The 13,081-nt window shown below is 54.3% G+C and overlaps 1 protein-coding gene across 1 annotated transcript in view; it reads right to left on the minus strand.

Annotated features, from left to right (window-relative positions):
• LOC106748752 (zinc finger protein 608) overlaps positions 1-13,081 on the minus strand; it is a 162,583-nt gene that overhangs the window by 3,048 nt on the left and 146,454 nt on the right. Inside the window, exons 6-7 of the mRNA XM_014627601.1 lie at positions 8,728-11,790; positions 1-2,667 (exon numbers count right to left, since the gene is read on the minus strand). The exon at positions 1-2,667 is cut by the window's left edge and continues 3,048 nt beyond it. Of these exons, the coding sequence (XP_014483087.1) occupies positions 2,597-2,667; positions 8,728-11,790 (3,134 nt within the window). The 3' untranslated portion in view covers positions 1-2,596. The remainder of the gene's footprint in view (positions 2,668-8,727; positions 11,791-13,081) is intronic.

Raw genomic sequence — 13,081 nt, forward strand, 5'->3', positions numbered from 1 at the left:
CAGTCTAACGAGACGCCTGCTCCTCACGACCGTCTTAGCGCGTGTCTCGCGCCTCGTCCCGGCGCGCACGAGAAAGACCCGTGGAAGACCCGCGGTCTGACCAACACTCTCCCTCCATTGGAGACCCGCTGCTGGTTCCAATCGCGAGATTCGATCTAGTTTTAAAGGTGAAAGTATTTCAAATTTATCAATTTAAAATACCTCTCATGGGGCGACACAATCCTCCCCTCTTTTCAGCTTTAGTCTTTAACAGACAGAGGCGTCTATTTAAGACTAGACGTGAGAACGAGGAGAGAAATTACATCGCCGGACACCCTGAGAAGTCCCGTTCATTATCATCTCGTGAGTTGGACTCGGCTAATGGGGCTTGCTCTCAGTCGCCGAGGTGGATTCCCGACGGTACCGTCGACTGCACACCGAAACGAGACGACATACTCGCTCGATTCCGCTCGCTGGGAGACGCCCGTCTCGCGGGATAGCTCACGTTTCTCTCGCTGGGGTCAGATCGCTTCCGTGACGCTCGGACCGGAGATGACTCGACTCGAGTGTCGTTGGACCACGAGACACCGTGGTCCACCGGCAATCTCGAGCCGGTTCGCTCGGTCGGCTGCTGGATTTCTGAACGTGCTGCTCAGTCGAGCAGGAGGGATCTCGCGAGACGGATCTCTCTCTTTCATCGGGATGTTCACGAAGGAGTCCGCAGCCTCCTCGGACTCGAGCGGCCGAGTCGCGGGCCGAATCGTACCTGTCCTTAACGCTAAGCCGAAGGCGTCGTCAACGTACACTACGCATGTCCTTCGAGATATACACACTATGTACACACACGGAGGAGGTGTCCAGCGAGCTGACGCGCTTGCCTGCGCGAGGGTCGCGCCCCGCCACGTGAAAGTCGCGACGATCCGGGCGCGGAGATGGCGGCGTCGCGACGCTCGCCGGCGAGTCGCGTTCTGAGAAGAGAAACGAAACCGCTGGAGAGAGGCCGCGATCCTGCGATTGCCAGGACGTCTCCGTGACCGTTCTCGCTGGTCGCACGGGCGTCGGCGGTCCGATTGCTTCTTCGATACGTCTTCGTCCGTCTCGCCGAGAGGCTCATTGCGAGTTAACGATCGTCTCGTCGAAGTTTCCTATCGCGATCGGTTCGCCTGATGATAGATGACCATTTCTCTCTCTCTCTCTTTCTCTGTCTCGCTCTCCGCGAAGGATATCTTAGGTCTGTTCTTTCTCGCTGAACTGGTTGCACTAGCTTGTGTGGACTAGTTCTCCTCTTTCTTCCACCAAGCCTTAACTCTGTACATATCTGTCTCTTTCTAAATTCTATATGTGCGCACACTAGTTTGGCGAAGAAGAGCAGACCTCGTGTTTGTGCGTCGGGTTAGGTTCAGTCTCTTATCGTTCCCTCCGAGAGATCGAGTTCATCCGACGGACTCGGTGCACGCCACGTCGCTGTTTACCGATCGACACGAAGAGACCTAACCATGTGGAAGATCGCGAGCGACGTACGACGAGTCCGCCAGATTTCCTTCGCCCTCTCTCAAACGTCCCTGATGATCGTCAAGTAGTCGCGGTTCTACTAGGAAATCTTGAAGATCAGCGTGTTCAAAAGCCGCCCTCTGGCTCGGCTCTCGCGGTGGATACGGACAACACACGGAACACACGCCCTGATCATTCTGACATCCTGAGCGCAAGGCAACGGTACTCCCTGCCTCAGTGAAACAGAAGACCCCAGCCTGACGTCTCGGAGGAGGCTGTCATCGTCGAAGAAACGAACGATGTCGCGCATCACACTCTAAACACACCTCAACTGAAGTCCACGCCTTACTACGGTCGGTCTCGGTGGAGGAACTCGGTGATCGGGAGATATCACGTGGATCAGCTTGTCCAGCGGCACTCCGAAGTCCCGATTAACATCTCCGCCGGAAGACCGCCGGTACTCCTTATCACCACGCATCGTTAAGGAAGCGAACAACAAACACTGCACGCGCAGAACATCCTATCGTCCCGGTGGTCTCTCTCCCTTTCTTTCTTCAGCCTTCTGCGGCTCCCAATAACTCCGATGGTCGCCAAAGGGAAAGAAACGACAGCATCCATTATAGGATATCTCGCGCATCTACTGATTCGTCCTCCCCCCATCCCCTTCTCTCTCTCTCTCTCTTTCTCTATTTCTCTATTTCTCTCTTTGCCTCTCCTCAAAAACCCTTCGGTCGATGAAGCCCAACGAAGCGGCATCACACGGTGCATTCTTATCAGCCCGTAGGGAACACGTCAGCCTCTACTCTTTGGCGGCTACACCTTGGTCCTGATCTCGGGAAGAGGAAAGCGACAACAGGGAGGTGCACGTGCCCCGCTACACCAGCGGCGTTAGCTGACTCACTAGCTTGCTCGCTCGTTAGCTAGGCTCGTTAGCTCGCCCGCAGATCGATCGGGATCCAACCGGATGCCAACTGGTCTCTGCTACGGCCTCCTACGGTTGCCTGCCGCCGCCGGCGGCGGTACCGTGCGGGTGTCCCGCACCGGGCGCGCCGCTCGCCGGATGCGTGTGGTGGGCTTGTGCGGAGTTGCCCCCGGCGGTTCCGCCGGGCATGACGGGGGCCGCGGGTCACTTGGGCGGGAATGGCGAGATCACCGAGGCGGCTACCGCGGCGGCCTGCTGACTCGCCAGCACTGCCGCTGCAACACACACAGAGAGAGACAGCAGGCCATTAATGTTTCATCATTCGATCTGAGGCGCCTAGTACGCGCGGTAGTTTTGATTTTTTTTTTTCGCCCGGCGGTTGTTGTTGTAGTTGTAGTAGTTGCGGTTGTGCTTGTTCAAATGATGGCGACCCGCGGCACCCGAAAAAAAATCGACGGACTCCGGGTCCTCGCAGCGACCCGAGAGACTCCGAGCCCCCCGGAGAGCGATTCTCTCTCTCTCTCTCTCTCTCTCTTTCGGCAACTTCGCCAGTCTCTCGAGGATTTTTCCGTCGCTACCAACGATTTCCTCGATTTCCGCCATATATATATATATATACACATACATATACATATATATACATACACCGTGAGTGACCGAATTCTCCTCCGGATTCGCGGGAGTTAGGCAAACATTCGGTTCGTTGTGATTCAGTCTTAAAATCTGTCTTTCAATGAGGTCTGGTTTCCTCGGCGAAGCTCGGGTCTTTGTACGGTCCGTCGCCGTATATATCAGAACAACATTCGATTCCCCTCTGTTGAAGCTTACGTGCGGAGTACCGGAACTTCTACCTCTATCGATTGGCTGAAAGTTGCGCGACGGTATTTTTAAGCGTCCCCCAAAGCCGCGAGAGCAGGTTACGGGCCGAGTTTGCGAACTAGTAAACCCTTTGAGACAGATCACCACTCCCCGGCATCCCCGCCGCGCGAAATTGTTATCTGTATCTGGAGTTTCCTTCACGTCACATACAGGCGCGTGACGCGATACACTATCTCGGTGTGAAACCTGAGACCTGGTCGCGCACTTTGCGCCGGTGCCAAGCGGCGGAAACGGTGCGCGGATTTAAATAATTGAGTGAGATAACGTCGCACGCTTCTTAAGCGTCGTTTGGATATTCACTGTGTACTCGGCCAAAGAGAAAAACGGTGAAACTGAACTTGTCGTTTGTCGCGACCTACGGCGGCGGAAGTTGCCGAAATGTCGAAAGACGAGTATTCGACGGCGTTCCCTTTTCTAACCTCGACACACCAGGAAGAGAAGTCACCAAGACACCGAGTAGAGCGGCCGTGTCATTCGATGATCCTCTGTAAACAGGATCCTTTGTGAACAGGAGAAGATTTTCTTGAAAGTGTAAACTATCTCAAAGGGTTGACACGTTGTCCGACACGGCGTAATTGGAGGACACTCAAGATACAAGGACATTAGCTTCGAATATCCGGCAACGGAAATTTAACCCTTCGAGTTCCGACGATTGCCGAATTGCGTCCGAATATGCGTACAGCTTGTGACCGCACCGCTCCGGTGTGGATCGGACATCGGGACTTCGGAGTGTTATCCCGGAAGAAGAACGCCTACTGGTTCTCCGACGGTTCGACTCTCTCGACGAGTTTCCGCGATAAGAGGCGAGCAGGCCCTATTCTTCCTTCTATCTTCCTTCCTTCCTTTCTTTCATAGATACGAAATATCGCATACCGACGAGCGAAGGTAGGAAAAGATCTTCGAGACGATCTGATATTTCGTGTCGAGAAATGCTTAATCTGGCTGCAGGCTTTCGAACTTATTCCTCTCCCTGAAGAAGTGCACCAGAACGTCCACGAAACGATGTGGGAAACAAATCTGTAAAGGACGTGGCATTGGCCCGGAAGCCAAATTAAGCACTTCGTGACGATCGTTAACGCGCGGGCGCACCTCGGGAAACGCATCGTCGTCGAGCCGCGCTCGAGGAAACCCGTATATATTATTTTTTTTTCAACATACCTATAAACACCGAGCTACTTCCATCACTACGAGGAAAAATGACAACGGATATGTGTGTGTGAGGAGTGATGGGGAAAGCATAAAGTGGCGTGCACCTAAGCGACTGTTTTTCTTTCTCTTTTCTTCCTCCCTCTCCCTTTTTTCTCTCAGCTTCTCATTCTCTCTCACTCTTTTTCATCTTTCGCTCTCTTTCACTCATCCTCTTTCACTCTCTCTCTCTCTCTCTCTCTTTCTCTCTTTCTCTTTCTTTGTCCGTCTCCTGTCAATGGTTTTGCGCCTATAATGCATTCCCTATGTTAACGTGTGGTCGGACTTCCTCGTTCACGCGAAAGTCCTGGCAGTGTTGGCTCCGTAAGATACACTTGGTTGATTAAATTCGCTCATTGGCAGGCGCGCTTTCCGCGTACGAGAGCGCGTCGCGACTTCCTCGCACGAAGGTCGTTCCTCTCCGCAGGCGGTTAACTTGAATGTCGTATAAATGAAATTAACGAGAATGTCGTATAAATGAAACGAGAGAGAGAGGGAGAAGAAGTGAGGGAGAGAATGAAAGAGAGACACTGGAAATTCGAAACTAATCGTGAAATTAAGGATAGAATTATCGTCAGAAATACCGAATATTCGAGCTTAACAGAGGCGCCTTGTACTTCGAATTTTCGAACGCAAAGAAATGGAAATAGGTAATTACGAGAATATCGAAGAACGTTTCAGCACCGTGTTCCAGTTGTTATTTTCTACGAGAACGCGTCTTTGTATCTCGATCTTTGAGCTATGAAATGTAAAAAAAAGCGATCCGGAGGGAAGATGAGGAAAAATATCGTCCTCCGGAGAAGCAATTAGTCGACTCCACGACTCGTTTGTACTTTCTGCAACATCGAAGTACGGTATATCGAGAATATCTCGAAGCCGTAAAAGCATGCCCGCGTCTGTATAGAGTAAAAGAACGACGCTTTTTTTTCTTTCTTTTTTTCTTTCCTCTCTCTTTCTCTCTCTCTCTCTCTCTCTCTCTCTCTCTCTCTCTCTCTCTTTTCTTTACAAGTCGCAATCGACACTCTCGTAACGGAAATTGTAACGCTCGCGCGACTGAACGCAAAAATCGCACTGGGGAAACTACGAAGTCTTGACTTGCTGTTTTTTTGTTTTATTGTTGCAAAAGAAGCTTTCTCTTGTGGAAGACTAACGACGTCTAACGAAGGATACACGTGTTTGCGTGCGAACACGCGAATAATACGCGTCGCGTTCGAGGATAGGATGTACACCGCAAATGAAAAAGATCCCCAATGCGCCGAATTTCCGGGAGAAGAAATGAGTCGTAACGTATTTCGTCTCCAACGCACTTGTGTGTGTCACTGCAAAATCGTTGTCCTAATTTAAAAGCCAAACACTACAGCATTTCTCGATCGATCCTTCGAGCGAATTTGCACCTCGCTCGACATCTCGCTCGAACCGTCGCAGCTTTTTCATAAATTCTCTCTACTCTCTCTCTCTTTCTCGCCCCTTCAAACTCTCCGGTATATCCTCCGACTCTCCGCTACTTCCTCTATCTTTCTCTCGGCGCATAGACTTTTTCATTCGTAGCGTTTCATTACGGACTGCACTTTTCCCGCGCATGCCAGCGTTCGATATTAATAGTGGAGCTTCCGAGTTTGCTCGGATCTAACATTGTACCATCGGATATCCGATTGTTCGGACAACGAGTAAAGTGACTCTTCGATCTAAGACTATCGGGTTTTCCGGGGATTCGGATTTTTCACGAACGCATAGTCAAAGCGTCGAACCCGACGGATCCGACGGATTCGGCCAGACGGACATGTTCGTGGCAACCTCCATCCCGAGAAATCTAATATTAAGAAATCAAGATTATTTAATAATTACATTATCAGATAATAACATTTAATAATTTATTTCCTTAACTGAACCCAATCGGATCCGGGTCTCGGTTCCTGTTTGAACCCGAATTCGAGTAACTTAGATTATCCGAATCATCCGAATATAGCGCGATCTCGGGATCGTTTTCGGATCGGGACCGATTTCGGATGTCCGGACAAACGGATAACCGAGAGCATCTTCAGGAACCCTGATTAATATTAACACCGGCATCGATATCGAGCTCGATGAGGTCGTATGTCATCGTCGTCGTTATTAGATATTTACCGCGCGTCAGCGTGATGGTTCGTCCGAGAGCGTGGTTAGACGCGACAATCTCTCTCACCATAAGTTCCGTGGATCCTTTTTGTCCTCTCGTCCCCGTCGGAAAGAAGCACGATAAATAATTATCACAGTCTGAACTATACGTCTAATCCCTACGCGCCTTCCACTACTCTCTTGCGTTACACAGGCTTACATGGTTAAATCTACACGGTCGCACTTATACTCCAATATTTCCAAAATATTCAGTTCGTCGCTACGAGACTCGCACAATATATATATATATATATATATATATATATATATATATATATATNATATATATATGTATAAAGTGTCCACGACACAAGGTGTCGCAAGCGACGCGCGCTCGCTCTCGATGAAAGGGGAAGGGGGGGAGGGAGGGGTCGAAATACAAGAATAATGCCGGCGGACAATCTCGGCGATAACCTCGCAGATTACGGTAGGCAAGAGTATGATTTGACGATCGAGAGCTCGCGACAAACCGAAAGGCCGCGAATACAGACAACGGAATCTGATGGAGCTCGAATTCGACCGAAATCTTCACTCTCTAATGGAGAAAAACGTTTAAACGTCAAGGCGAGAAAAGGGACGACGGTGAAATCCGCGGTAGCAACGAGAGCGCGCGCGATGCCTGCGACGCCCGGTGTGCGTTGTTTAAAAAAAGGAAAAAAAAGTGATAAAATGCAACGCAAAAGCGCGAACGAGCGCGCCGCATCGCTCGTCCTTCGCTCGCCCGCAGAAAAATGTACAGTCGAAGGTAATTTTTATTATTTACACGTGCCGTGCGGCTCCCGACTTTCGAGAAAAAAAAACAGGGCCCACGGCGTAGAGCAATGCTTTCTTTCTCACACACAATTAGAACAAGGTTTCGCTCGATTCTTCAGTATAGCTATTCTTTAGCTGTCCTTTTTCGTATAAAAAAGAAGGAGGAAACGATGGAAAAAAGAAAGAAACGCGTTTCTCTCTCTCTCTCTCGCTCGCTCTCTCGCTCGCTCGCTCTCTTCCTTTCGCTCTCTCTCTTTCACTCTCTCTCTCTCTCTCTCTCTCTCTCTCTCTCTCTCTCTCTCTCTTTCTCTTATTGGTCTGGTAATAAAATAGTACCTCGGAGAAAAGACCCGGCGCGCGGTTCGACTCTCGAACGGAGAGAGAGCTTATGCCGCGCGCGCGCGGTCCCTTTTTGTTACATATTCGTCTCATCGGGACTTATCGCGTGTATCCTCTTTAATTTTTTGTTAATTTTTTTTCTTCATCTCATATGCACCAATATGGTGTACGTCGTTTAGATACTCGGACCCTTAATTAATATACCCGGCCGAGTTTTACCCGTTTTGTCGGACGATCGCGTCCGGTCTCGATAGCGAGAAACTGAAAACGGTCAGTTCGCCATTTCGTCGTTCGTCATCGAAGTCGTCTCTCTCTCTCTCTCTCACTCTCACTTTCCTTCTCTCGCTCTTTCTCCCTTTCTTTCTCACGACGCATGTAATTCGACCTCAAATCGTCGGGAACACGTGGAGTAACACGGCGAACGTACGTTACGTGTCTCAAAAAGAACGAGCGCGGTCAATTACTTGGAAAAAGCGCATGCTCTAGAGGCCGACTGGTTTACAAACGACGTTCTGGTACGGCACCGGCAATCAGCAATCCGGGCAGTCCGATTTGATAAAAACTTACGAATACAAGCCGATCGTGACGGACGTGACGACGATTCGCAGTGTCGGATCGCAGAGGCGCGCGCGCGCGATCGCGCCCTCCAAGCACCCCTCCTCTTCTGTCTCGGCTACAAAGACGGTCTCTCTCGTTCTCTGCGGAGAAGCTCGCGCGGATCCCGAGAGTCGATCGCGTGAGATCACCACGTACCCCTCACTTCGCGCATGACCCGTCGCTCGGGATCTATCGGTCGCAAAGGAAACGGCTTTTCACAGCTTCGTCGAGCGTCAGAGTTCACACAAGAGCACGCCGATATGGCAGCGTCGAGGATGACGACGGTACAGTTGCGCGTCCTGAGCACGTAAACCCGTACACTCTTTTCACGCTACACACACGGCTCTCTCTTTCTCTCGCTCGCTAACTCGCTCGCTTTGCCGGGTCCCGCGGGTCGCCTTACTGTCAGGGTCTGACGAGAGGCTTACCTCCGTAGGGGGCGGGGTACTGTCCCGTGAGCAGGGGATAACCCAAGCCCACGTGGGTGTGATGATGCGTGTGCACGTGCCGTTGCGGCGGAGGTGACCTGTTATCCTTGCCGAGAGTCCCGCTGCTGGCGTCCACCGCGCCCTGCGGCTGTTGCTGGCCACCCGGCTGTCCCGGCTGCTTGCCCGACGGCGGTTGCCCCTGTCCCGGCGGTGGACCCGGACCGGCCACCGACGTCGGTGGACCACTGGGCGGCCGTGCTGGCGTGGGACCCGCCGAGGACGGGCTGGAGGACGCGGCGGACGTCTTGGGCGTGGGCGACTTGAGAGCGCGTTCCTGGAGCTCGTGTATCTTGTGCGCCGAGTAATACTGATTCGCGTGGTGCTGGAGCAGTTCCAACGCCTTGCCGCCAGGCGGCCGGCTGAGGTCCTCCGGCGCGTGATACCTGGGCAGCTGGTGGAGGTAGGGCCCGCCCGAGTAGGGCGCGGGCATTATCATGGGGCTGAGGCCGCGGTAGACCGGGTGACCCGGGTCGAACGGCAACGCGCCGTAGTGTTGCGCCTGCATGTAGGTGGGATGGATGTAAGCGTACTGCGAGGTAGGCGGCGGTGGCGGTCCCTGCGTCTCCATCGTCGGCTTGACGCCCTCTTGCTTGCTCTTGGAGTCGTCGCTCTTGCCGAGATCCTGCGGCTTCTCCTGCTTCGGCTGGTGTTTCGGGCTGGGCGGCGGCGCCTTCGGCTGTTGATTCTGCTTGTTCGAGTCGTCCTTCCGCCTCTGCTCCGGGTACATGTAGTACCTCCTGTCGTCTTGCACAGGCCCCGGCGGCGGCGGCGGTCCGCCTCGTTGATTCTGCGAACCGTGGTACACGTGGTACGTGCCCATCTGGTTCTTCAGGTCGAGGCTCTCCTTGAGAATCTGATGGTTCTCGTGCTGCTTGTCCTTCAGACTCGGCTGCGGCTGCGGCTCCTGCTTGATCTTCGCCTTCTGCTCGTGCGGCTCCGGCTCCTGCGACTGTTGGCTCTGCTGCTGCGACACCGGCTGCGGCGGCTGGTACGGGTAACCCGGTGGCATGTAGCCGCCGTAGCCGCCGTAATAATGCGGCTGTTGCTGCGGCTGCGGCACCGGTTGGCTCAGCTCCTTCTTCTCCTTTTCCGATACGACGCTCTGTAGGCTCGCCATCGAAGGCATCTGCGGTATATTGAGCGGCTTGATCTCCTGCTTGGGCGTGAGGTCGCTCGGCTTCTGGTCGACCACCGGCTTGCTCTCCTGCACGGTGGGCATCAGGTACGGCGCCTGGCTGTAGTACGGATACATGCTGAAGTGGGCAGGTAGGTGCGTGGGCGCACTCGTCTTGTTATCCTTGTCCTGGCTCTGCTTCGACTTGTCGGCCGGCTCGGCCTCGAGCACCGGCGCCGCGTCGTCCGAGATGTCCGAGTAGGCCGGACTCTGGACGTCGTCGCGCGCCGAGTCGACGATGGGTGCTTCCAGCGGCGAGGGGTGCGGGCTGCCGCCGGGCGACTTCCGCGACTTCTTCTTGTAGCCCTGCGGCTTCGGGGTGCGCGCCTCGTTCTTGCTCTTGTCCTGCTCCGGCATGAGCGCCGCGGTCGGCTTCACCTTGAACTGCGGCACCTTGGCCGTGTGCAGCGACACGCTCTGGTACTGCTGCAGGTGCGACTGTACACCTTGACCCGGGTGGCCGGGAGGCGGCGGCGCCGCCTGCAGACTCGCCTGCTGCGACACCTGACTCGCGAGACCCTGCAGACCCGGGTGTTGGCTCGCTATACTCTGCAGGCTCGCCTGCTGTTGCTGCTGTTGCAGCCCGGACTGCTGCACCACGTGCGCCTGCGTCGGCTGGCCGAGCTGCGCCGACAGAGGATGCTGCATCGGCTGCAGCTGATGCGCCGGCGGCAGTTGCTGTTGCACCGAAGACTGCAGTTGCTGTTGGCTAGGCTGCAGTTGTTGCGGCGCTTGGCCGACCTGCAGCGACTGCTGCGCCTGCTGCAGCAGCGGATTCTGCGGCTGATGCTGCTGCGGCACCTGCGAAGGCTGCGGCGGTTGCGGTATGTTGATGGGCTGGGGGATGTTTGTGCTCGGGTGCGGCGAGGGTACGGGCCTGGGAGACTGACTGGTGTGCGGGCTCGGGCTCTGCGGCGGATTCGACGAGCTTAACGACGACTGGCTCTGTTGTTGCTGCTGCTGTTGCTGCAACGTCTGCTGCTGCTGCTGCACCGAGGTTTGCCTCGACGAGGGTGGCGCCACAGGACTGGGCGCCGGCAGGTCGTCTTGACCGAACCTCAAGACACCCGGCTTGACGATGCTCTTGTCCGCGAGCACGGCGGGCGTGGGAGGTTCTATACTCGGTGATGGTACTCGGGGAGGTGGCGGTGGAGTTTCCGGCGGCAGACCCGTCGCCGGTGGACTCGCCGCGCGGACCGGTGTGCCCTCCGGCTTGTCCGCCGGCGACTTCACCGGCGTGGCCGGACTCGGCGCCTCGATATTGCTCTCGTCGTTCTCGGACATGCTCGTGATGCCCTCCTTCGTGTCGTCGTCGTCCGCGGAGCCGTGCGCGTGACTTTGGTGATACTTCAGCCCGTTGATGTGTTTGTACTTCTTGCTGCAATTCGGCTCCGGGCATTCGAGCAACACCGGGCTCGCCGGCGGCGAGCCGCTCGGCGGAGTAGGCGGCGGTGCCCGCCGCTTGTTCTTCTCCTCCTCCTCGGGGCCGCGGGATTTGCGCTTGGCCGCTGGGTCCGGACGCGGCGGCACGAACGCCGCCGGACTCGGACTAGCGGCGGGCGAACCCTGCGCGCCTCTGCGACCCTTGCCGCCGTTGCGCAGCTTGCTGTGCACCGAGCTCCTGGTCTCGGTGAAGTTGCTCAGGTCGTTGCCGGGCGTGGAGTTGGCGGCGGCGCGACCCCGCTTGCCGCGGCCCTTCGGCGTCCGGGCGTCCAGGTCGCTCGTCGGCGAGTCGCAGAACCTGGGCGGCGCCCAGTCGTGGCGGGTGCAATCCAGAAGCGTGCCGACGTACGTCTTGCCGCGCCACGTGACGTTCACCACTAATACGCCTGCAACAAAGAGAGGACGTCCCAAATAGTAACGATCGGTAATGAGAGGCGACCGCGCGCGCTCCATCCCGCGAGTAGTCCGAGCGATCCTATTCACCGGTTATTTGTCGCCGTTGGAGAAATCAATAACCTGGGGGGGTTAGGGGTCGAACCCTAATGTGTGAACACTAAGAAGAACTGAAACTGTAAAAAAGATTTCGCGTGAAAAACGATCCGTCGAAATTTTGTGTTATCTTACGAACAGGGTAATTTAACGTTACATTTTTCAACACACTGTCCCGCGTGTGAGATTAACTGCGGACATTTCAGTGGATCGTTTTTAATACGAAATTTTTTTCACCGTCTACGTCGCGAAACGTTCTTTTCGCGGGAAATCTCATCACGAGATGGCTGTTCCGAAACTTGACGAGCGTTTCCGAGTCGTCCCTTCTTCCGCCACTCGGAGGTCATCGAGTTGAAATTTTCCTCGAAAATAACGTTTCGGAATGTAGGCTAAGGGGAGGGAAAATTTGAGGTGGGTTTATACTGGAATATCAGGAGGAGATTGTAGAAATATACGGTGCGAAGTTTGCGATAACGCGTCGACATACACACACAGGTTGCGATATTTAATACGGTATGTTTGAAAAGCAAATTTTATGAATCCGTGATGCGATTCATACGATATATTCGTTATCGTCGGAAAAATCAATAGAGTTAACATCATCGGAACTAATCCGGAATACCTCGGATATCCGGAATTGACCATTACGCGCTTCGTTAGTCGCATTCCGGCCTGTTGGTCTTTCAAGCCGGCCATCTCCTCCTGCTCCTTCTCCTCCTGCTGTGAAGGAGACGCGTCTACCGAGCGAGGTTCTCGATGACTCGAGAACCTGTTTGCAAGGAATTTCGATTGCACGAGGTGTAGCGAAGCGGTAGTAGAAATAGTAGTAGACGGGGAGGGGGAGGGGGGGAGGCACAGCAAGGTCTATTACTGATTATTAATCTTAAAGGTTACTCCTTCGCCGGATTAACTTTGATTTCTTACGTAACCGTCCGTAATCGCCATCGTGTACAACGTTGTTCTCGCTTCCACGCGATAAGACGAGATAAAGGACGAGATCGGCGAAGATGTTGAACGCGATGGGGAGAACGCGCACGATCGTTCTCGCGGACGGTGCGCGACGCGCAGAGCCGCTGATAGGAAAAACCGGTCTCTGAGATACCGGCTGCCGAGGGACGTTTCAACGAGTAATAAGTTTCGCAGCAACCTATGAAGAATTAACTCGCGCGTCCCCCCCCCCCCCCCCCC

The sequence above is a fragment of the Dinoponera quadriceps genome, unplaced genomic scaffold (assembly GCF_001313825.1).
Source record: "Dinoponera quadriceps isolate SergipeBrazil2010 unplaced genomic scaffold, ASM131382v1 scaffold37, whole genome shotgun sequence".
NCBI lineage: Eukaryota > Metazoa > Arthropoda > Insecta > Hymenoptera > Formicidae > Dinoponera > Dinoponera quadriceps.